The sequence below is a fragment of the Camelus dromedarius genome, chromosome 5 (assembly GCF_036321535.1).
Source record: "Camelus dromedarius isolate mCamDro1 chromosome 5, mCamDro1.pat, whole genome shotgun sequence".
Classification (NCBI taxonomy): domain Eukaryota; kingdom Metazoa; phylum Chordata; class Mammalia; order Artiodactyla; family Camelidae; genus Camelus; species Camelus dromedarius.
The window spans coordinates 92,740,722-92,766,248 of record NC_087440.1 but is presented as its reverse complement, the minus strand read 5'-3'; the positions used below and the strand labels follow the sequence as shown (position 1 = coordinate 92,766,248).

Here is a 25,527-nt window from a genome sequence, read left to right as displayed (position 1 = left end):
AGATGCAATGCCATTTAATCACTCTAAATTAAACTAAAAACTTAGGTGTAAATCTAGCAAAACATGCACAGGATCTGCATGCTTTGAAAACAACACAATGCTGATTAAAGAAACTGAAGACGACCTAAATAAATGGAGACACACTTTGTTCAGGGACTGAAGACTCAATGCAGCAAAAACATGAACTCTCCACAAACTGATCTACAGGACAGCACAATTCCTAGTACAATCACAGGAAGCTTTTCTTGTGCATATAGGCAAGCTAATTCTAAAATCCCCATGGAAAGGCAAAGTGGAATAGTTAAAACAGTTTTGAAAATGAAGACTAAAGTGGGAAGAATCCACCTGGCTCGTGCTGAGTTTTCATATACAGTGATGAAGACAGGGCGGTGCTGGTGGAGAGACAGACACAGGCAGCAGGACGCAATAAACAATGAGAAACAGACCCAGGCGAGTGCACCCACGCAGAGCTTCTCAGAGGTGCGGAAGCCACCCACTGGCGGGACAACGGGGGTGCTGGAACACCTGGACACCCACAGGCAAGCCCCACCCCGCCCACAAAAGCTAACCCACATGGACCACAGACAAAGGCACCTATGGAACTTTTATAAGAACACACAGGAGAACCACCTTTGCAGCCTCAGGCTGGGTGAAGAGTCATTACACATGAACCAGAAGCATGACCCATAGAAGGACAAACTGATAAATGAGGCCTCACGAACATTTAAAACTTTTTCTCGATGAAATACCCTGCTAAGAGGTGAAAAGACCAAACACAGACTAAGGGAAAATATTTGCAAGCCACCCATCTAACAAAAGACTGTATCTAGGATATATTTTTTTAAAAACTCCCAAACCTCTGTGTAGCACAGGGAAATATACACAAGATCATATGGCAGCTCACAGAGAAAAAAATGTGACAATGCATATATGTATGTTCATGTGTAACTGAAAAATTGTGCTCTACACTGGAATTTGACACAACATTGTAAAATGATTATAAATCAATAAAAAATGTTAAAAAAAACAAAAACAAAAACTCCCAAACCTCAACAGTAAAAAGACAAACACCCAATCAGAAAGTAAACAGGTGAAAAACGTGGACATCTCACTGAAGAGACACAGAAGGCAAATCAGCACAGGAAAAGGCGCCCCACCTCGCGAGCACTAAGGAGACGCACATCAACCTGCAGGGAGACATCACGACGCACCTGCAGAGCGGCTGAGGGAACACCAGTGCCAACACCCAGCGCCTGCAAGCACGTGGGGGACGGGGGTCTCACCCACGCCGGCAGAGCTGCGCAGTGGTGTAGCCTCCACGGACGTCTTACAAAGCTGCAGGTGGACCTCCCACGTCAGCCGGGGCCTGCACTTCTGGGCTTCTACCCCAGAGAAATGAGCATCTGCATTCACACAGAAGCCTCTCCATCAGTACCCACAGTGGCTTTACATGCAATTGCCAAGAACGGGAAACAACTCAATGTCCTTCAACAGGTGAATGGTACTGCTGACCTTAAAAATAAAAGTAGTTATTTAACCAGCAAAAATGGGTTTATTCAGAAACAGCAGAGAATTGCAATTTGGGACAAACTCTGGCAAAAACCACAGCCATGTCCCAGACAAAGAGGAAGAACAGTATTGTATAGAGAAAAAGGAGAAGGCTGGGAGGGGCTGTTCTGAGCAGAGTCCACTGGAGACGTGTATGGTTCGGGGTGGTGACAGCTCCTCACTGGCCGAGCTGCTGAGGCGGCGTTCTCGTGGGAGGGACCTGGGGCTGGCGCCTCTCCCGCGCCAGCAGTGACAGTTCTTCCGTAGCTGACCTCAGTGGTGCTGGGAGTGGTGCTGCAGGGCCGCTCCCCGCGGGCCCCCCTCTCCATTCCAGTGACGGGTCCCTTTATTAATTTCCAAAGGATGACGGAACACTGTTCAGCAACGAAAAGGAATGAACTATTGGACACTCAGCAACTTGGATGGATCTTAAGAACACCACAGGGAATGAAGAAAGCCGGTCCCAGAAGGTTACGTGCAGTACAGTTCCACCTGCACAACATCCTGAAACGACGCAGCTGCGGTCAGCCGAGTGGCGGGGCAGAATGGCTGTAAGGAGGCAGCACCAGGCCACCCCGCGTGGCAGGTGGAGCAGCTCTGCGTTCCGATCGTGCTGGTCTAGAGAACGCGCTCATACGACCAGCTGGAGAGAAGCCCACACGGCGGGGACTGGGAGGCGGACAAGGTGCTGATGCTGCGCCGGGTGTTGGTTAGGAGGGTCACTGACGAACAAGCTGAGACACCAGGGCAAGGGTTTAAGAGACTCTAGGAATGATTTTTGCAACCTTCTGTATAGGAAAAAAGTCTAATTCTAGAAATTTTGAACATACAAAAAAACAAAAGATAAATTCCTAAAATCTCAAGACTGACTCAAAGATAATCACTTTAAACATTTCTGTATATATACTTCTAGCCATTTTTTTCTAAGCATAGTTTTATGCCTTGGGGGAGGTGTCTGTATAACAATACATAACATAAGGATTTTCCAAGTTGGTAAGAAGCTCTTTATGATCGTATTTCAATGACTCCTTAATCTGTCTCTAGGCAAGTGGTTTCAAGAGACGTCTAACAGCAGCAAAGGGGTCAGGACGGCAGACTGCAGCCGGGCTTTGGACCCGTCCCAACCCTGCCCCTTCCCCCGGGTGACCTGAGCAGGCTCCCTCCGCTCTGTAGCTGCGTCCCTGAGAAGTGGGGATGTGACAGTGCCCTGCCTCCCAGGGTGGTATGAAGGTTAGACGAATGCACAGAAAAGGCTCCAAACCGCGCTTGGCACGTGGCAAACAGTCAGTAAACGCTGCCTCTATGCTATTTTTTGATACAGTAGCTCTTTAACCCAACAGGTATTCTTGGAACGGTCCCTCGCCCATCCTCCCCGAACGGACTTCTAAAAAGCACAAGCCATGTCTCGGTCCACACAGAGGACGCTGTGCCCAGGAGCCAGCCCCCAGCAGGTGACTTCAGTCTGACTGCACCTCCGCTGTGGCCAAACCCCCCAGGCCCTCGTCTCCCCAGTGATACAATGTGTGCTTGTCACAGCAAAGGCCAAACCCTCCGTGCAGCCAGTGCAGGAAAGACCCCAGAAGGAGCGAGACTTGGAGAGAAGTCAGAAGAAGGATCAGCAGAATTCAGCGAAGTGATCCCCATGGCTTCTGTTACTATTCGCCAAACATTTTTAAAATTCACTGTGAAAAATGACAGTGTTGAGATGACAGAAGACAGCCATTACGGACAAAGGTTATCACCCAATTCAATGAACAAGAAGGTGACTGTGGATTTAAATCGAGAGTCTGACAATATGAAATGTTGCTTAAAAGTTAAAACTGGTTCCAATAAGGGAAATATCTGAATAAGGCTCAAAACACAAAAAGCAAAACATATAAAGAGCCCCGAACGAGCGCCAGGCCCCACAACGGTACGGGAGCGCGGATGCCTTACCTTTCCTCTGGCTGCAGCTGGTCTTGGAGGCCCAGCTCAGCCGCAGACTCTGGTAATTCGTGTCTTCATCGCAGACCAGAGTTCTAGTCAAACAAAAATCTATAACTGTCATTTAAAAAAGGGGATGTAAGTACCATGCTAACAAGAAACAACTGTGTCGCAAGCACAACACACAGTGATAGGACAGTTTATGACACACTGAGCCCTTGGATTAGTGCACTCACAGAGGCCTCTGCGAGTGCTCGGCCGCCCCCTAAACTGTCCTCAGTGACATACTTGGGCTCCTTCCTCAACCCCCACCTCCCTCGTCACAGAACTCCAGCTGGCTGCCCCGAAGCTCTCCTGCCCACAGACCCCTTGAAACACCCCCCCCCCCGAACACCTCCTGACAGCAACCTCGCCCCAGGGGCTGCCCCTGCGAAGCGACCTGAGGGCTGGGGAGGACCCAGGGGACAAAGAATGTGGGAGAAACTTACAAACCTGCTTTTCTAAATTCTCTCCTCCAGAACTGGGGCGGGGGGAGGGTTGGGGAAGAGGAGGAAGAACAACTCCCCGGGGACAGATAAGTCCACAACCCCTAGACCTTGTGGGTAAACAGAGAGGCAACTCACCGTATTTGACATCTGGAACTGTGACAGAACTCTCCGCAATGTTTGTGGACAGAATAATCTATCAAACACCAAAAAGAAGAATCTGACATTCTTACTGCATGCTGGAAATTAGGCAAAGTTAAAAGACTCAAACTCAAAAATTATTTAAAAGCAAAAATACTGGACGCAAATTTTGAAATGAGTCATTTTCCTATTTTATACAAAATCACAACTGAGCAAGGGTCCCGGGGGCGGTGCAAGGAGGGGGCACCGGTGCCACGCGGGCTCCACAGTCAGGCTGGCCGCGACCCCAGCTCTGCTCCAGGCAACGGGCGCCCTGGCCCATGACCGCACTCCCCTCATGCAAAAAACGGAGACAGTATAACTCCCACCCTCACAGGGCTGCTGTGAGGGCCACTTGAGTCAATAAACGTAACATGCGCACACCTGCTCCAGGCAAGAGCCCAGGGCTCAGCGAGCACTAGCTCTCACCTGTCACACGTCATCCGCTACCCGGACGCCTACGCCACGCCAGGCCCTGCAGAGCCACCGCAACCCACACACAGACACACGCCACCGCAGTCAGCCTTCCTAACTGCTCCGCAAGGTAGATGCTACTGACCCTACTTTCAGTCAAATTAGATCTTGGAGACCAACCTGCTCAACGACCACAGAGGTGCAGACCCAGGCCACCTGCCCAAGTCCACATGCAGGCTCTTCGTCCCTACACCTCATCAGTTACAGCCTCTTCCCGGCGGACTCCCTCGCAAGGGCCCAGCAGATGTCCCCCGCGCACAGAAACCAGGCCCCTGCAGCGCAGCGGGCGCCCAGAAGCAGCTGGCGAGAGCCAGGGCGAAGGCAGCCCTTCCCGAGCTCAGACATGGCGCCGCAGGGGCTGGCCGGGGCAGGACGCACAGCCCAGCACTCACACGAAGGGCTGCCCTGGAGATGCAGGGCCCTGCCACTGGCTCGGGGCCTGCGGCTCTCAGGAAGCACCAGCAGGCGGCGCTCGGCCAGGCCCGCTGCTCACAGACACCCGCCCTGAGAGCAAAGCGAACCCATAAACCAGGACCACAAATGTGGGGTCCAAGCCAACTCTCCAGAGCAGAGCCAGGACCAGAGGACAGACCCACAGCCTGAGAAACGCCAGAGTCAAAAGCCCTGAAATCCACTGGAAACAATGCCCCGGAGCTGAGGCAGTAAAAAAACCTTAGCAAACTGCCTTACAAAATAAAGACAAAACCCACGAACCCACCTGGCTCATCAGGCGAGTCTCTGCGCAGGTGCCTGACCACCAGCTACAGAACCCCGCGCACCACCCGCGGCAACGCCGTTTCCCACCGGCAGAGCCTTGGAGGAAAAGGCTCGGCGCTGCTCCGAGCTGGGCTCCCAGGCCTCCTACCTTTCTGTACCCGGGCACTGGGCTCAAAAACACATTATTCTGTTCTTCCAAAGTCACACTCGAATGGAGTGGATAGACCTGTAACCTACAAAACAAATCAATGAAACAAAATACCCATAAAGGACAAATATACGTGAGAACTTTCAAAAATGAATGACTACTCACTGAGGTAATTTAAATGATTTAAGGCAGAAACAATACAATGCTTTACAAGGAACAATATAACTAACTATATCATTTTAAACACACCTTTTGTGAACCATGTTTGTGAGAAGTTCATGCATATAGTTTATTTCACCCAGACCTAGGGAAGAAAAAAAGTGGAGGGAAAAAAATTTGTACTTATTGCTAAAAACAACCTTTGAATTAAGATGACATCTTTTTCAAAGATGGCCCCACCAATTCGTTTTGACTTTTTATCCTCTTCACCTAAATGTATCAGAATTGTAAGTGATGATGACATTGATTACTAGTAATTCAAAAATACAAGAAACACCACACTCTTCCACTGTTTTCCTTCCCACAGCAGCTACCTGTGAGTGCTGGCCATATGAGTAATTCTACATTTCTTTTTTTCCCCTCACTCACTTTCTAAATTTCCTACATTGATCATGCAGAATTTTACAACCAAAAAATAGTACTTAAAAAGTGTTGGTTACACAGATGTGCTAAATTTTTTTCATTAGTTGCAAAATACTTTCATTGATATAAAGCTTGCACATGATTCTGCCACATCCTGAGTTATCAATATTTGAACCTATGATGGGTTCAACTATGTCCCCCTAAAAGGTGTGGAAGTCCTAACCCAAGCCCCTCAGAATGTGACTTAATCTGCAGATAAAGCATCACTGCTTTATATAGTTAGTTAAGATGAGGTCACACTGGAGTAGAATGGGCCTTTATTCCACCAGGACTGGTGTCCTCTTAAAATGGGAAGAGACACAAAGACACACACAGAGAGAACACCACGTAACGATGGAGGCAGAGATGGGAGTGACACAGCCACAGTCCAAGAAGGACGGAGGCTGACGGCCACCAGAAAAGCTGGAGGGGGCAAGGAAGCAGAGCCCCTGAGGGAGCAGGGCCCGCCGACACCTTGATTTTGGATTTCCAGCCCCCAGAACAATGAGAGGGTACATTTCTGTTGCTCAAAGCCTCCCCGTCAATGGCACTTTGTCACAGTGGCCCTAGAAGGCTAATACAGAACTATTCTCAAAAGATCAATGAAACAAACACATCATCAGACTCGAACTCACAAAAACATGTAACAGAAAGACAACAAACTAAACTGTAAAATACCATGCATAGACACTCTACTCAGGTAGCGTGTAGCAGTTAGGAAGCATTTACCCCACGCCAGGCATTCTTAAGACATACTGCCATGGCTTGACTGGGGTCATTTTTCCCTTGACACGAAGTTATGCACGCAGCAGTCTCTCTCTGATGGATGCTTACTGGGGCAAATGCGACCCCACCCCGCTGTCAGCTAACGGTTGTTTTCTGGATACAAAACTAACCTGTGTCAACCTAAGCAGCACAGGGTCAAAAGTCTTAAACTCACATGTTGCCATCCAAAGCAAAGTAGGTTATTTTATTCATCCTTTCATTCTCCACCAGAGTTAGCACAAACACTCACACGCTCTGTATGTTACCTTTCAACAGTAAAAGATAGGAGTTATTGTTTCATGGTCTCATCACGCTAGACAACCTGATTTTTTAAAAATCATCATTTTGAAAAAGAAGTACAATTTAACATAAATTAACCTTTTCAAGTATTTTAAAAGATTATTTTCTCAAATACTAAAGAAAAAGGAACTCAAGGACTATGCCGATGGCCGTCCTGGCGCAATGATGATGTTGTCATTAACTGAGCTTCAGGTACAGGCTGACAGCAGCGACCTCACACTTACAATCGTACGCGTGAAACCGCAAATCTAACAAAGCCAAAGTTCTGAAGGGGGTAAGACTGCCCTCAAAAAGTTAAACTCTTCATTATCAACATTTTTAGGAACACAAAGGTTATAGTAAGAAGTCAAACTGAAACTGACATTTATTCACATTCTAAGAGTCTAAAAAAGAATAAATGACTGCGAACGCCGCTTTTCACAATCTGTGCAAAAGGAAGGAGCCTCTACCCGGGTCGCAACTCCAGGCCACAAAAGCATGACACTCACCTGGCAGAAACACCAGCACGCTGCTCCGCACAGGCGCAGATGGGGCCCCCGACCAGGTCCTGCTCCTGCTAAAGTGTGAGGTGCACAGTTAGTCAAAGCTAAGCGGCCAGTGCTTTTCCAGAATCCGAACATGACAGGCTTCCGAGCTGGAAAGGCTCTCACATCTGAGCATCCAGTATGATGTCCACTCTTTCACGAAGAAACCACAGAGGCCCCAGCCCCGCGATCATCCAGGGCCCAGCCTCTCGAGTCTGTTTTCCCCGAGAAACACACCAGCTGCAAAAGTCAGCAGTTATTACAATCCAGAACCTCAAAATACAAAATATTTCAAATAACTACTACAAACAACACTGAACACTAAGGAATCCAAACTCTTACGAGGAAGCGTTTTTACAGATCAAGCTCTCCAACATCCACTCGCCCCCCGACTAGCAGCACCGTGTGAAGTCACCACTGTCACCCCCCACCCCGCTGGGTGCCCCTGCCATGTGCCAGGCCCTCCCTGTGCAGGCCAGTGCAGGGTGAACCAGACAAGCCCCTGCTCTCTGGAGCTTTCATTCCAGCAGGAGCGGCAGACAGGAAACAAGGAGGGTGCACCTTCAGTTTGGCGGTAAGACCAGGACAGACACAAGCCGAGAAGACACAGCCACACGTGCAGTGGTTACCGCTCCTGGGCACAGCCTGTGTTATTTCTTGGCTTTCCCAAGAAAAAAATAAAGATTACAGTGGAAATTAATGAAATAAAGAAAGAAAAACAACAAAGAAAAGTCAATGAAACAAAAACCTGGTTCTTGGAAAAGATCAACAAACTGACAAATCTAGCTAGTCTGATCCAGAGAAAAAGAGAAAGTCAAGTGGCTGCAATCAGAAATGAAGGAGAAGACATTACCACTGACGTTACAGAAGCAAAAAGGATTACAAAGGAATGCTGTGAACTGGACACCAACAAACTAGACAGCTTACATGAAATGGACATATTCCTAAAAAGACACAAACTACTGAAACTGGCCCAAGGAAAAAAAGACAATCGGAATGGACCAATAACAAATGAAGAGACTGAACTGGCAGTTTTAAGACTACCCATAAAGAAAAGCCCTTACCTCGACAGCTTCACAGCTGGACTCCACAAAACACTCAAAGGAGTAATACCAATTCTTCACAAACTCATCCCAAAACCAGAATACTTCCCAACTTACTTTATGAGACCAGAATTACCCTGATACCAAAACCAGGCAGGAAAATTACAGACCAACATTTCATGAATATGAACATAAAACCCTCAACAAGGTATCAGCAAACCAAATCCAGCAACATATAAAAAGGACACACCATGACCAAGTGGGCTTTATCCCAGGGGTACAAAGTTGACTTAACATCTAAAAAGCGATTAAGGTAAAACATCATTCCAACAGAATAAAGACAAAAACCACACGATTATCTCAACAGACAAAGGAAAAGCATTTAACCAAATCTAACACTTTTTAGTTAAAATACTCGACAGATTAGAAATGGAAGTGAACTTCCTCCACTGATGAAAGTCGTCTCCAAAGAGCCCACAGCAAACACTCTAACCTAACCGTGAAAGACAGGATGGCCTTCCCTCACATCAGGAACAAGACAAGAACGTGCACTTCTTTTCTGCATGGCCCTGGAGTCCTAGCCAGGGCCACCAGGCAAGAGAAAGGAAAGCAAGGCATCCAGATCAGAAAGGGAGAAACAGAACCATCCCTGTTCAGTAGATGACATGACCTCGTGTACAGAAAACCGTAAGGGCTCGTCCCAGAACCAATAAACAAGCCCAGCAAGGCTGGGTGCAGAGTACACAACGGGGAGGGGGTCGGCCGCAGAATACACGATCGGGGGGGGGAGTGGGTACAGCTCAGCGGTAGAGCGTGGGCTCAGCATGCACAAGGTCCTGGGTTCAGTCCCCAGTCCCTCCATTAAAAAAATAAATAATCCTAATTACCCCTCTCCCCCTGCCAAAACAAACAAGCAAACAAAAAAACACAAACAGAATACAAGCCTGATATACCAAGATCAACTGGTATTTCTACACATTTGCACTGAATAATCAGACACCAAAATTAAGACAATAATTTCATTCACAATAGCATAAAAAAGAATAAAACACAGGAATAAATTTAACAAGATAAGTACAAAACTTACACTTTGAAAACTACTGACACTGTTGAAAGAAAATTAAAGAAACTGTCAAAAAACAGAAAAACACCCCGTAGTGGAATCCTGAACGCTGTTAAGATGACAATACTCCTGAGATGGGCCTACAGGCTCAGAACCCCTCTCAGAACCCTAGCCGGCTTCTCTGCAGACACTGACAAGCGGGTTCTACACTTAACATGAAATTATAGGGGACTCAGAATAATCAAAATAATCCCCCAAAACAAGAAAGTTAAGAAGACTCATGCTTCTAATTCTAAACATTACTTCAAAGCAATGTCAAGGCAGTGTGGATCTGCACAAGGATACGTAAAACAGCAGAACAAAGAGTCTGGATGTAGGACCAACAGATTTTCAGCAAGGTGCCAGCACCGCACAGCGGGGAAGCACGGGCTCTCAGCCAGCAGCGCTGGGACAGCTGGACTAACACACATGCTGAAGAAGGACACTGGGCCCGGACCTCACACCGACACAGAAATGAGCTCAAAATGGATCAGAGACTTAACACAAAAGAGCCCAACTACCAAACTCTCAGAAGAACACGCAGGGGTGACTCTTCCATGAGCTTGACTCTGGCAACAGAGTCTTAGCTATGACACCAAAGCATGAACAACGAAAGGAAAAACAGACAGACAAGACTTCATCAAAATTAAATGCGTGTGCTTCAAAGGACACCATCAAGAAAGTGAAAAAACCACCCTGCAGAAAGGAAGAAAACATTCGCAAATCCTGTACCTGGTAGGGGGCCTGTATCTAGACTATATGAAGAGCTCTTATGACTCAATAACAAAAAGACAATTTAAAGCCCAATTAAAACCCAACTTAAAATGGACAAGGGTTTATGTCTCTAAACATAAGTAAGTATAACATACGTATCCACAGAGCACACACAGGCCAGTGAGCACATGAAGAGGTGCTCAACATCATTATTCATCAGAGAAACAAAGTGACGCCACTTCACAACCACGAGGACAGTCAGAATCAAAACGTCAGGTGCCAACCAGACTGGCAAGGGTGGGGAGAAACGGGGACCCTCACAAGCTGCTGGTGAGGACGTAAAATGATGCAGACACACCAGGAAACAGTACAATCGACCCAGGAACCCGCACAAAGACGTTCATGCAGCATGATTCAAAAAGGCCAAAAGGAGGGGACGCCCCAAATCTCCACCAACATACAAATGGATAAACAAGTGTGGTATGTTCATACAACAGAGTATTACTTGGTCATAAAAAGAAATAAAGCACTGACACGCTCTAAGACGGATGGAACTTGAAAGCTTATGTCCAGTGAAAGAAGCCACAAAAGACCACGTCATACGTGACTTTGTTCACATGGAAGTCAAGACTAGAGAAACCTAGTAAAGACAGAGGGCTGACCAGTGGTCACTTAGGTGCAGGGGTAACGGGAAAGGTGAGGAGCCATAGCCAGAGGGCTTGGGGTTTCCTTCTGAGGTGATGAAAACACTCTAAAATCAACCGTGGTGATGGCTGCACATATACGTGGATGTTACCAGAAACTACTGAACCCTTTAAGTGCATGAACTGTGTGGTGTGTGAATTATACCTCGAAAAATCCATTTTTTTTTTTTGCAGGGAGAGGTAATTAGGTTTTATTTACTTATTTATGTGGAGGTGCTGGGGATTGAACCTGGGACCTTGTGCATGCTGACTAAGCATGTGCTCCACCACTCGAGCCATCCCCTGCCCCCCAGTTAATCCATTTTTAAAATGAGGGGGAGAAGAAAGGAGGATGGAGGGCTTAGAGAGGGGCAAGTACAGTAAGTCCTTGCCTGCCTCAGAGGTAACGCATGGAAGTCAAGAATTTTCTTAGGTTGACAAGTACCACAAGCCTCTGGAAGGAACAGGAAGACTGTGGGCCTTACACAGAGGTATTAAAGATAAACACAAAAACAAAACTACAAACCTTCCCACTACCAAGAAAAACTTTTGTTCGCTGACGTATCTGAGACTAAACATGTCAGTCATGCAGCAGTAAATATGGCTCAGTAACAAAAATATAACATAAAAGCTAAGAAAAAAGCCAAAGTTCAATTTGAGTTGAAATATTTCATACATATCATTTTTAAAATACATTTCCAGCTATCGACAATAAGCACACGAAAAAAAACAAGCAATGACAGACAGCCCACTTAGAAGAAATGAGCACACCTAGCACCCAAACCCTGCTTTTGGACAGCACTCCTCACTGCAAGAGTCAGGTTCCCTGGGAAAGGGACTCCTGGCCTCGGGCAGGGAAAGAGCAAGCTGGACGGCCTGGACACGCTGCGCCGGGAAGCAAGCGTCCCCCAGTCAGGGGGCCACGGCAGTGACCCAGGGGCCGGCCCACAGAGGCTCCCACTGGCCAAATTGCGGACAACCGACCATTAAAAAGGAAAACTGACTATAATCAACTCTGACGTTAAGACCTATGAGTCTCAAGAAAAGGAGAAGACAAGCCACAGACCAAGAGAGAACACTTTCAGAAGACAAACATAATACAAAGAACTGTTAAATATATTTTAAAACCTCTTACATACATATATATAACTCTCTATATATAATTTAACAATAGGAATATGAACAATGAAGTTTTAAAAATGGGCAAAAGCTCTGAAGAGACACATCAGCAGAGAAGACATACAGCTGTCAAATAAACATCTGAAAAGACAGTCCACAACATATGCCATGAGGGAAAGGCAAATTAAAGCAAGGTACCCTTACACACCTACTGGGCTGTCCGAACACTGACAACATCAACTGCCGGTGAGAATGTGGAGCGACAGGAACTCTCCTTCACTGCTGGCAGGAAAGCAAAATGGTACAGCCGCTCTGGAAGACCATTTGGCAGTTTCTCACAAAACTAAACATACTCTTAAACCATATGATCCAACAATTGCACTTGTTGGTATTTACTCAAACGAAATGAAAACACGTCCACACAGAACCTGCACTTGGATGTTTATAGTGGTTTTATTCACATTGCCAAAACCTGGAAACAATCAAGATATCCTTCAGGAAGTGAACGGATAAACAGACTGTGGTACATCCAGACAATGAAATTTGATTCCGCACTAAAAGGAAATAAGCTATCAAGCCCCGAAACGACATGAAGGGGCCTCAAATGTGAGTTATCACTAAGTCGAAGCAGCCAACCTCGAAGGCTGCAACTGTAAGATTCCAGCTACACCACATTCTGGGAAAGCAAAACCACAGAGACAAGACAAAGACCCGGGGCTGCACAGAGGGCTCCAAGGAGTCTTTGGGGCTAAGAGGGGATTCCAGTGTAAAGGCTTTGGCGGCCACATGCCGATCGCAGTGCGTGTGCTGCCGGGGGGCTTCACGGCAGGGGGGGCTGTGCGTCCGCAGGAGAGGCTGCACAGGAACTCTGCTTTCTGCTCAGCTCTGCCTTGAGCCTGAAACTGCTCTGAAAAAGAAAATCTATCTGAAGAGAAAAAAACCCATGAGTCCACTGACGGTCGTAGAGAGAGACAGGAAGGTAAGAGGCAGGATAATAAAGGAAAAGTCCTCCTCGTGGAGTAATCTCAGAGAGTAACGCAAACAAGTGCGCTCCGTGACACGCGCACCGTAACGTGTGAGCGTGCTAAGTAACACGCCCACCGGTGCCATGGCAGCCCCCAGGCTGGCCACAACAGGTCAAAGTGGTGGCGGCCCAATTCCTGGGAATCCCAGCCCCCTCCCCAGGGCAGCCGGAATTATCCTCCCACTTTCAGGCGTGGGAAGCTACCGAGCCCATAAAGACCGGCAACGCCAAGCCTGGTGGCCTCCTCCTCACTCCCTCCTCCTGGGAGACGGCCCGCACTCTGTCTGTGGAGTGTGTACCTGCTTTTACTTCAACCTGAGCACCCAACCCCGACACCTCGTGACCATTCTCTCACCTTCTGAAACAGCCTACACTCTATGCCGTATGTATCTTTCCAAATAGATCTACCTTTACTAAAAAAAAAAAAAGAGAGAGAGACAAAGACATTTTTTGCTAGATAAAAACAACATTAACCAGCAGACTCCTCAAACTTTTGTAGGATATACTTCATGAAGAATGGAAATGATCTAAGAAGGAAAGTCTAAGACGAAAGAATAACGAATAGTATATATTTGAGTAAATCTAAACACACTGACGAAATAAAAAATAAAGAATCGTGCGAGCTTAAAAACAGAGCTAAAATAGTACTCAATTGCACGTAAGCTAGACTTTCCGACTCATGTGCCAAGCACAACGCCCGACACCCGACACGCACGGTCCACACAGGCACACCCCCGGCCCCGTCACTGGAACAAGCGTGGAGCCAGACGCCCACCATGCAGGAGGGAAATGTCTGGCAGAAAACCTATTTTGAAGACACAGAACATAGCCACCTCACTCTAAGGTATTGCTCAGGGGGACTGCAAGACAATGAACAACCTGATACTTTATGTCTACAATTAGGTGTCTGTGTGAGTCTAGGGCCTGCAAGCGACCAGCCTCCCCCGCAGCCAAGTGCTGGCTGCCGTGGGGAGGTGGAATCTGCGTTCTGTCTGTTGTGATGTGTAAATGGCATTCGTGAGCTGTCACAAGATGAGCATAGTAGTTCTTCACACAGCATAATACTTTGAAAATTAAAGACTCTAACCACCACTTACAGCCTGAAGTTGTTCTCAAGGGAAAAACATGCTCCAGGTTTCAAAGGGCCAGCTAAACGAACGTCTGGATTACAACAGGAGACAGCGAGTATCGGGAATCCATCTTTACAATAAAGGGAAACAAAGGCAAAGAAAGGCTTTCTACAGTTTCTCCTAAGGTGGTCCTTAGTCTTCCCCTCAGGCCTGTGAGCGACGTGACTCCTGCATGTCTGGAAAAACTATTCTAGCTTCAGGATGTAGTTTCTAGATTTTAAACTGTCAGTCCTGAACCTGTACTTAGCATGGTTTTAACTACTTTAAAATAGAAATTTCCAGTAAAAAATGTGCGAGATATTTATTTTAAAATATGCACGGTGACTGCTGAAAACCTACCCACAGTTATATCCTAGCCTTGTAAAGACACTAAAAAGTTTCACGAGGAGTCACGAAGTTTTAATTACACACATTCAAGCGCACTGCCACAGCCACGTAGTGCAGCTCTTACCCACTCTCCTTCAGATCCAGGTCGTCGAACATCTGAATCAGGGAGACAGTGACTTCATACACATCCTTAGTTATCGCTGGCTCCTCCAGCCGGTGGGGAGACAGCTAAAAAGAAGAACAGTAAAAGCTGGAATACCAGAATAGGGTTACAAAGGAAATTCTGGGGTTGGATGGGTGCCTCTCTAGTACATCACCGCAACAAATGCCCCAAATAAAAATAACAGCGTTTGTAGCCAAACAGCACTACCTGCGCACTTGCTGAACGCCAGGTGCTACTCCAGGCACCCAGCGCGCACGGTCCATCCTGGCACAGCCCCGACCCCGTCCCCAGAGCAACGGAGGGGTCAGAGGCCCAACATGCAGGAGGGAAACGCAGATGAAGTTGCTCCAGATGCCTGTGGAGCCCAGGAGGATTTTCTGATCCCAGCCACTGCCCACCTCTGTCACAAGCCCCAAGACTGCAACATAGTCATGCGTGGGAAGGAGCCCTGGAACCGCAAGCACCGACACAAGGTAGTACCCATCTGCACCTGCCAATCTACAGTAGTGACATAACCACGTCAGACTTCACCTGCCAAGGCCTGGCGGAGGGGTCACTAGACTGCTTTTATTTGTGTATTAAAACAAAGCCAAAAGGAGCCCAGTCACTTCAGGACTGCCCTTCGAGTGGTTCTGGAGGACACTAGGGCTCAAACACATTGCCAAGCCCCCAGTGAGGGCAGAAGCCGTGGTCTGAGCTGGCAGCTCCCAGGGGACCGAGGGCGTCACTGTGTGAGGCTCTCTCTACAATACGCAGCACAACAGCTACATCACAGCTTCCATAAAGTCCATTTAATAGCCATTCTAGGTTCTCTCCCACCAACAAGGCTTTTTTCTTTAATAATTTTACTCATCATGTACTAGATGCAAGGCATAACATTTGATTTTGTGAAGTACACATCAGAAGTCTTCAGAAGTTAGCTATAAACGCAAACTTTGTTCCCAATTTTTAGAGTAAATTAAGTCAGCTAGTAATAATCCATTTTCATTATTCTTACAATTCTACATAGAATACGTATGACAAATTGACTTTTACTTAATAATTTTGAGTAAGCATTCCATTTTTAATCATTTTTACTGAAGTATAGTTAATTTACAATTCTGTGTTAGTTTCAAGTGTAAAACAAAGTGATTCAATCATACACATATATTCTCTTTCAGATTCTTTTCTATTACAGGTTATTACAAGATATTGAATATACTTCCCTGTGCTCTACAGTAGGTCATTACTGTTTATCTATTTTATATATAGTAGTTTGTACCTGCTAATCCCAAATTCCTAATTTATTCCTAACCCCTACCTCCGCTTTCCCCTTTGGAAATCACAAGTTTGTTTTCTACGTCTGTGAGTCTATTTCTTTTTGTAAATAAGCTCATTTGTATCATTTTTTGAGATTCCCCATTTAAGTGATGTCATATATTTGTCTTTCTCTGTCTGACTTATTTCACTTAGTATGATAATCTCTAGGTCCATGCATGTTGCTGCAAATGGCATTATTTCATTCTTTTTATGGCTGAATAGTATTCCATTGTGTGTGTATAGAGACACACACACACACACTACATCTTCTTTATCCAGTCATTTATCAATGGACTTTTAGTAGTTTCTATGTCTTGGCTGTTGTAAATAGTGCTGCTATGAACAATGGGGTGCACGTATCTTTTTGAATTAGAGTTTTTGTTTCTTCCAGATATATGCACAGGAGTAGGATTGCTGGATCATATGGTAGTTCTATTTTCAGTTTTTTAAGGAACCTTCATACTGTTTTCCAGAGTGGCTGCACCAATTTACATTCCCACCAATAGTTTAAGTGTTCCTTTCTCTCCACACCCTCTCAAACATTTGTTATTTGTAGACTTTTTGATGATGGCCATTCTGACTGGTATGAAATGATATCTCATTGCAGTTTTGATTTGCATTTCTCTAATATCAATGACATCGAGCATCTTTTCACGTGCCTACTGGCCATCTGGATGTCTTCTTCAGAGATGTGTCTATTTAGGTCTTCTGTCTATTTTTTAATTTTTTTTTAATATTAAGCTGTATGAGTTATTTGTATATGTTGGAAATTAACCCCTTGTCAGCAGCATCATTTGCAAATATGTTCCCCCAGTTTGTAGGTTGTATTTTTCCCCCATAGGTTGTCTTTGCATTTTGTTGATGGTTTCCTTCACTGTGCAAAAAAGCTTTCAAGCTTGACTAGGTCCCATTTATTTACCTTTGTTTCTATCTGCATAACTTTAGGAGATGGATCCAAAAAAATATTGTTGCAAATTATGTCAAAGAGTGTTTTGCCTATGTTTTCTTCTGGGAATTTTAAAGTATCTGGTCTTACATTTAGGTCTTTAATCCATTTTTTTTTATACAGTGTTAGAGAATGTTGTAATTTCATTCTTTTACATGCAACTGTCCCATTTTCCCAGCACCGATTATTGAAAAGACTGTCTTTCTCCATTGTATGTTTTCGCCCCCTTTGTCATAGATTAATTGGCCATAAGTGCGTGGGCTTATTTCCAGCCTCTCTATCCTGTCCCATGGATCTATGGGTCTGTGTGCCAGTACCATACTGTTATGATTACTGTAGCTTTGTAGTTTAGTCTGAAGTCAGGAAGCATGATTCCCCCAGCTCTGTTCTTTCTCAAGATTGTTTTGGCTATTCGGGGTCTTTCATGTTTTCATGTAAATTTAAACCTGTTTTTATTCTAGTTCTGTGAAAAATGTCATTGGTGATTTTGATAGCGACTGCATTGAATCTGTAGACTGCCTTGGGTAGTATGGTTATTTTAACAATATTGATTCTTCCAATCCAAAAACATGGTATATATTTTCATCTGTTTGTGTTGTCTTCAATTTCTTTCATCAGCATCTTCTAGTTTTCAGAGTACAGGCCTTTTGCCTCCTTAGGTAGCTTTATTCCCAGGTATCTTACTCTTTTTGATGTAATACTAAAAGGAATTGTTTCTTTAATTTTTCCTTCTGATATTTCATTGTTAGCACTTAGAAATGCAACAGATTTCTGCATATTAATTCTGTACCCAGCAAATTTACTGAATTCATTGGTGACCTCCAGCAGTTTTTTCTCGTAGTGTCTTTAGGATTTTATATGAATAAGCATTCTTGATGTTCAACAACCTTTACCTTTAATTCTACACTTTATCTCAACAATAACCACTATTTACCATAACTATGCAAAAAAGAAATAGAAAAAAAAGGTATACTCTTCACAAACTTCAACAAGGCCATCTAGAACTGTTTTCCTACAAACAAACAAGGCATGGAAGCATGTCACTGGTTCACAAGTGATTTCATTGATTTCTAGAAGCCAAGCCCAAAGAATATTTCTTAAAACACACTGCTAAGATATCAAACATGGCCCTGCTTCCTCTCAGCCAGCCTTGACACAGGGGACAAAAGAAACACACGGGTCACAGGCAACCAATTCACTTGCTGAACTCATCCCTTCTCGTGTGCGGAAGTAGGGAGGAGACAGCAGACAGGCCTCCGCCTTCCCGGAGAGCACAGTGTGGCTGGAGAAAGTGGACAGGTGGACAAGTCAAGGTGCCATCAGATGGGCCGCTCTGACAGACCATCAGGCGAGGACAGGGAAGCGCTGTCAGTCACACAGCAGGCTCAGGATGACTGCGCCCTCCCACGAACGTGTTCAGCCACCATGACTGCCACCAGTGCTTCTGTCCCAGGCCGAGACCTCAGAGCCTGCGTGTCTGCTGACATCTGAGACGGCCAGGCCCAGGCTGGCCAGCCTGTCCCCGGAGGAGAGGGGGCGTGCAGCAGGTGGGAGGTGCGCAGGCGGTGGGGAGATGGAATGTCAGCCCACCTCACTCGCCCTGTCCTCCAACACGCCCTTCAAATGGATTAAAGCAAACAAAATGGAAATCACATAAAAGCCATGCTCTGGGGCGGTGGGGTGTGGTTCAGAAAAACAATGCACGGGGAGCCCTGGGGAGTGGGCCAGGCTCTGCTTCTGGATCATGCTGCAGATCTCGGGTGTCTACAATCTCATCAGAGCACAATTACATTTTATGTACTTTCCTAAGGGTGGCTTTGTTGGGGGGTTTTCGGCAATTAAAAAAAAAGTTGAAAATAAAGCATGAAAAGGACTCTTCAGAGGAGACTGAAAGGCACAGCCAGAGTTGGTAACGGAAAGACCAGGAGGGCCTCATGGGACTGAGGGCACGCAGCAGTGTCAGATATTACAGCGAGGCCCCGTGAGTTTAACGTCCCGCGCTCTCAACGTCACGAGGAGATTGCTCGCAATGCTGGCACAGCGGCCTTGGCTGAGGGGCAGGAATGAAGACCGCGGGGAAGCAGGGGACACTGGGAGTGAGACAGTCTGGCAAAACTTATGAGAAACAGGGCACCTAAAGAGGGTGTTGTTTTACGATGAGAGACTCAGTTCTGTTCAAATGTGCACAAGAAAGAGTGGGCAGAGGAGGAGCTGGTAAAGATAAGGGGAGGAGGGCAGTGAATGGGACAAGGTCCAGGGAGGGTGGGAGGGCGGGAGGGCAGGACTGTCTCCTCTGCAACATCAGACAGTGGGGGAGGTTCTGCGACAGCAGGAGTGACAACGATGACAAAATCCGAATTTTAACAAAAGTCCTCTGACTCCAAAGACTGTCACAGAACCTACATAAAACAAAGTTAACACAGAGTCAACTCGAGTATTCCTTCATGGACGTATTTACTGAGCACCGATCAGGACATGTGGTAAATGGTGCTGAAGCCAGGTGTGCCCAGGCGGGCCGAGCACAACCCACCCACCCCAGCAAGGGCCACCCAGGCTCGAGGACAGCTGCCCCAGCTGAGCCAAGCCCTTGGCACATCCACAAGGAAGCAAACAGACTGAACATCAACGGGAACCAGTTAGAATTTGGCCAGCTGAACAGGTGAAGAGAAGATCAGCACACAGTATTTACTGCTCATATTCCAGAACAAGTCAGATACCACAAAACTTTCAGACGTTATAAACAAGTGCCCCTACCCTCCGCCTTGAGTGCAGGGCACTCAGTGACTCGCTTCCATCAGAGAGCCTGCAGGACAGGGAAGGCTGTGCCCGTACCCTTGCACACCTCAGTGGGCGTGACAGATAATAAGCAAGCAAACAAACCGTACATATTTTTCTTTAAATATGCATAAAGAAAAGGAGGGAGAGTAACCTTGAGGGAGAAGCTTGGGAAATACCCCAGCCAGAAGCCACACTGTAGCCGTGATATGAAAATCAGCCCTTCACCCCACGGTCTTCTTTCCCAAAGCTCATGAGCCCAGTCTAATCACAAGACAAACAAACAAAAACTCCCAAGAGTGCGGTGCCCTAAACACTGCCTGAGAAGCACTCCTAGAAACTGTCACGGTCATGAGAAACAGGACAAGTCTGAGCATCTGTCCCAGCCCAGAGCAGCCTAAGACGACATGACACTAAATGCCACGTGGGGTCTTGGAGCAGAAACTGAAGTTCAGCCAACGGTAATATACCAGTGTTAGTTTCTTAGTTCTCACAGGCTTTTTTTGAAGTGCTACAAACTAAATGTTGACTATAGATGGATAGGTGGGTGGCCACTACAAAATTCTTTGAAATCTTGTTTCGAAATACTGCCATTTAAGAAGGTGGGGGGAAAAAAGAGGTGCTACATTCTAGTGGCCATCACTGGCCTCCCTCTGACATAATTAGATTTGACAAAATATGTCTCTAGCGTCAGATGAAACCTAGTCAGCCAATGCACTTCAGCAGAGACTGTTTCCGTTAACACTACAGATGCTTTTAATGAAAGTCAAACTCTTGTACAGAGCAATAAGGTAGTGTCCACCAAAATGCCAAAGGCACACAGCCTTCAACCCAGTAATTCCATTGCCAGGAACTTACACTGTAGGAAGGCATAGCCTAAGCAGGGGACCTCGAGAGGGGCGTTTTACTCCCCAGGGATGTCTAGAAACATTTTTGGTTGTCATGGGGGGCTGGTAGAGGAGCCCAACTTGCACCTGGTGAGTCAAGGCCAGCAACGCTATTAAATATTAAACGTGCTGCAACGCACAGGACAGCCCCTACCACAGAGGATTATCAGGCCCAAAACGCCAACTTGTGCTGAGGTAAGAACCCCGGCCCACAATATACGCTCTCACATGTGCAAAGATGTTCTATTCGCACTGCTTTTAGTAAGACCAGAAACACTGGACATTAAATAAAGAATACTCTTTGTATTTATATTCATACGGAAGAGCATTACATGGCTCTAAAGAGGGAACAAAGAAACCATACACTGACATGTAAGAGACGTGAAAAGGTAAGTGAAACACTCAGAACGACACACGCAGAACCCTGCCACTCTGTGAAAGAGAGAAACAATACACCCATTTTGCTGGTACAGGAAGGGCCCACAAGAAATTGACAAGAGTTTTCCCGCTGGTCGGGAAGCCGGGCGGGCAGAGGACAGGAGCAGGAAGCAGGTGTTTTACACCTCCACGTGCTGCCTGACTCCCAACCCTGCAAGGGCACAAGCCACACGAGAACAACTGTAAATCAACTGCACCTTTCACAACAGCAGACCACCCGGTTCTCCACTGTTCCCACACGCAATCCTCCCTCCGTTGAGAGCACTGCAACTTAGAAAATTCGAGTTTAACCTAAATAAAACTTGAAATAAAATTATCTCCCACTCCCAGGTGAATCTACGATTTTGCACCTGATCCAAATCTGACATTTTATTCTTCAACAATAACAAAGTACAAATCCAGTTCCAACACTTTTCACAGGGACATATGATGTGAGTGCCTGCTATGCCCACAGCTGATGCGCCGGGGCTGTCCTTCCCCTGTTCTTCCCCAGTCCCTCCACGCCGTCCCCCTGCTCCAACAGAGCCTTGCATCTGTAGCTAACGCATGCAGGTTTGATCAAATACAAAAGTACATTCACTAGAAAAGAAACAATGCATGCCCACACACCCTGTTATGATGAATGTGCTCCAGATCATCAAGATAATACTCTTCGATGGAATACGGCTTTCCTTCCACTTCAAAAATATATGCAGGGCTCATCTTGTTCTGAACAGGAACGGCAAAGTAGTCCGCGAACTCCTCGCAGTTGATGGTGGCTGACATCAGGATCACCTGCAGGGCAAGAGCAACCACTAAAACAAACAAAACAGTGATAATAATAACAACTGAAATGAAACACTTTTAAAATTCCAGGCTTGTCTTCCATTTTAACAATTTTCTAAACTTTAACTGAACACTTCGATTGGACCTCTCGTGTAACACAAATTATTACAGCTTAAAGAATGCTCAGAGATGCCAAGTTTTACTATCTCCCTTCAAATACATTATCAAGTGAAAACTACATCTCCACAATAAAGCTTCATTATAACCATTTACCTAGAAGGACACTTTGCATCAGAAAACCAAGTTAAGACAGAATAAGCTACTAGAGGATATTCTAGAAAAGTGCAGGAGTAAAAGCAGCAAAGAGGAAGAAGACAAGGGCTCCGGGAGACGGTGACCCTGCGCCAAGAAGGTGGAGCAGCCCAGAGGGCCCGGCCGACCGCGGCGGGGGTCGGGCTCCAGGACTCACTGCAGGTGTCAGTTCTGCCAAAAAGCAGACGTGGGGTGATGCCCTCAGGACACTCGGCCACGGACGCCAGCAGCCAGCACCCACAGCCCATCGGATGTGCCCTGGAGGAGGCGGCAGCATGACAAGGCCTCACCATCCACCGTCTCCAGAATGATAAGCGGGAGGCACACACACCACCTTCTGCATGTCTGTGGCATCACTCTCAGCAGAAACAAAAACTTCATATGGCACAGCTACGGGGTAAATAAAACATCTGTATTTTTCCCTCTGTTGTTAGAGACAAATGTCCAAACCATGCTGACTAGAACTGGCTGGGATGAGGTGCCTGCAGTGAGAAGAAAGGCCCTGAGAAGCCACGAGGGGTAAGAACGGCCCCAGGGCACACCCCGCCCTGCAGGTGATCTCTAACTGTCTCCTAAGGACCGCTGAGGATAGGGAACCGCAGGGCTGCTGTTCTACTGAGGCAGCAAAAACGTGAGGCCCAATCTGGGCAGCCAGAGCAGCCAGCAGTCCACGTGGCTACCAGATTCCCCACGGGTCACCCTCCCCCAGGTGGCCCTCCTCCACCTCTCCTCCAGACAGCTCAGCAGCCTGCCCGACACCGGCTTGTTCAGGGTGCCGCTGCGCCGAGTCTGACCAGCCGGCCCTGACAGCAGGCCCAGTCGGCTGAGTGATGGCACAAAGCCAGGGGGCTCTAAAGGTCTGGGTGCAGAGTGGATTGGGAGAGCTGAAGGCCCACCCGCCCAGGTTCCTGCATCCAGGACTCTGACAGCAGCTCTCTTCTTGAAAGCAATAGAAGAGGAATTTCTGAGAATTTCAGAAGACTTACTGACAGTTAAGTTATAAAGAACTTGACTTCTAATTCCTTAGCCCAACATTTGTTAAGACATTTATAAGACTCTCTATTTAGAAAATACTCTGCTTCATGTATTTTGAAAAATCATGAAAACACTGGAACTGACAGTTCCTACTACTCATACAATAGGTACCAAATTTCTGACCACCATTGTTAGCAGTGTGGTATATTTTTTAAAATTCACTAATATTCTCAACTCTCTTTACTACTGAAAATTGAAAAAACATGTAACCAAGTCATTATCTTAGAGTGAGAAAGTGAAGTCTTAAGATGACAAAGAAAGGTCTCGATCTATTGAACAATTTTTAATGTCATCTTTAAAAACTAATTAACTAGCCAAACTCTCTCATTCACTTTGCAGTCATCTCAAGCAATGAGACAACTGTCTATTGCAAATTTCAGCTTCCATTTACTTAGCGCCCACCAGGTGGGACCATGAGCACCCTAAGGCTGACAGCCCCACCGTGGGAGTTGGGGGAGAGGGAATAAATGTCTCCCTGAGTTAACAAAGAGATAAAAGCCTTCAAGACAAAGCCCTTTGTGACTCAGAGGCAGCTGGTCTGCAGTGGCAGCGCACCCCTCCCGGCCCTTCATGAAGCTGTTTCCAAGAGACCCCTCCCTACCTGCTCAGCATCGCTGTGTTGACCTATGTTTAAATCACGTAATTATTATAAACCCTTTGCTATTTTGGCTTAGTTTACATCCTCCTCCTTTTTGTTCAAATAAAATGTAAAGAATATTTACCATTCCCACAACTTAAGTCTCCTGTAACAACAGTGCACAGAACAGTTCTCAAACTTCAGTGATTTGGTGCTACTTTTAAAACAGAGATTGAAGGTAGAGTCACATATCTTCCAATTACGGTACTTCAAAATCAGTACTCTAATTCCCAGCATTTCGTTAGCGTCAACCACTATTAGATCCTTTTCTGAAGCCTGGAGAATATTTTACAATTTAATGCAACATAATAACCAAGAAGTATTCCTCAGTCTTATTCTAAGAGAATGCCCGTTAGCCAGCTTCCAAGCAAGATATGTAGGACTACACAAGAAAATTAATAATTAATGTTAAGAGTCACTGCTTTCAACTGTTTCTGTTAAAATAAAGAGAAACAAAACTACATAATAACTCTTAACCCTAAATGTTTCAGTTACTCATGAAATCAACTTTACCTTCACAAAACGTGAATTTGTTCTTAAAAGTTTACGAACTACCAACAACAGGAAATCCATTTCTTCAGTCCGCTCGTGTACCTACAAAACAAAAAGGGGGCCCCCACATGCCCTCAAGCAAGACCCACGCCACTGCTGAACGAGCAGAGGAAAAGGGGTTCCAACGTGCACAGGAGGCTGGGGACGAGGTCTCTCTGCTCAACGCAGCTCCTCGGGAAGCTCGGATTACCCCCAGGTAAGGAGGACCAAGAAAACAGCCCACAAACCGGAAGGCACCCCTGGGGCACGCAGCCACTGCCCCCTCGGGGCTTCTCTCTAGGGCCCTGCTGGCACAGGGCAGAGTAATGTTTAGCAGTCTCAGCCCTGTCCACTCAGTGCCAACAGTGCCCCCAGATGATAACAAAACCCATCCCTACCACAGAGAACCACAGGGCAACTCCCTACAGCACCCCAGCCTACTGCTCAGCCCTGCGCGGTCTCCTGTTACACGACTTCAGCAAGTAAGTGCTGTGCCCGGGCAGCAGCGTGTCCCCCAAAAGGACACGCCTCGTGGTGTGCAGGACTGCAGTTCACAAGGGCGGCCCTGGAGAGCTGGCTTGGTCAGTAACAGGTGCCCCAAAACTGGGGGAGGAGCTGGGCCCCCAGGGAGCGCTGCAGGAGCACTCGGGGCCGTGGGGTGGGGGCCCTCCTGGGGACTGTACTCAAGAACTCTATGCTGGGGGAGAGCAGCTGCTTCACAGCCCTTCTCAGACAGACACCTTCCAGGCCGACCAACCAGGACCGTACAGGGCCCCCAGCTCCCAAACCCCAGCCGCCCCGCCCCGGAACAGCTGACACCAAGAGCCAAGTCACCCATGGCTGCATTTCTACCACCGAGTGAGGCTCCCCGACACACCGGGGGACAGGAGACTCTCTGCTGGATCATTTTCA

At 46.6% G+C, this 25,527-nt stretch overlaps 1 protein-coding gene across 1 annotated transcript in view; it reads right to left on the bottom strand.

Annotated features, from left to right (window-relative positions):
• Positions 1-25,527, bottom strand: part of TDRD9 (tudor domain containing 9) — an 84,297-nt gene that overhangs the window by 37,018 nt on the left and 21,752 nt on the right. The window contains exons 6-13 of the mRNA XM_031454436.2: positions 24,598-24,678; positions 21,945-22,109; positions 14,952-15,055; positions 7,650-7,717; positions 5,725-5,779; positions 5,476-5,560; positions 4,095-4,152; positions 3,484-3,588 (exon numbers count right to left, since the gene is read on the bottom strand). Coding sequence (XP_031310296.2) covers positions 3,484-3,588; positions 4,095-4,152; positions 5,476-5,560; positions 5,725-5,779; positions 7,650-7,717; positions 14,952-15,055; positions 21,945-22,109; positions 24,598-24,678 — 721 coding nt within the window. The remainder of the gene's footprint in view (positions 1-3,483; positions 3,589-4,094; positions 4,153-5,475; positions 5,561-5,724; positions 5,780-7,649; positions 7,718-14,951; positions 15,056-21,944; positions 22,110-24,597; positions 24,679-25,527) is intronic.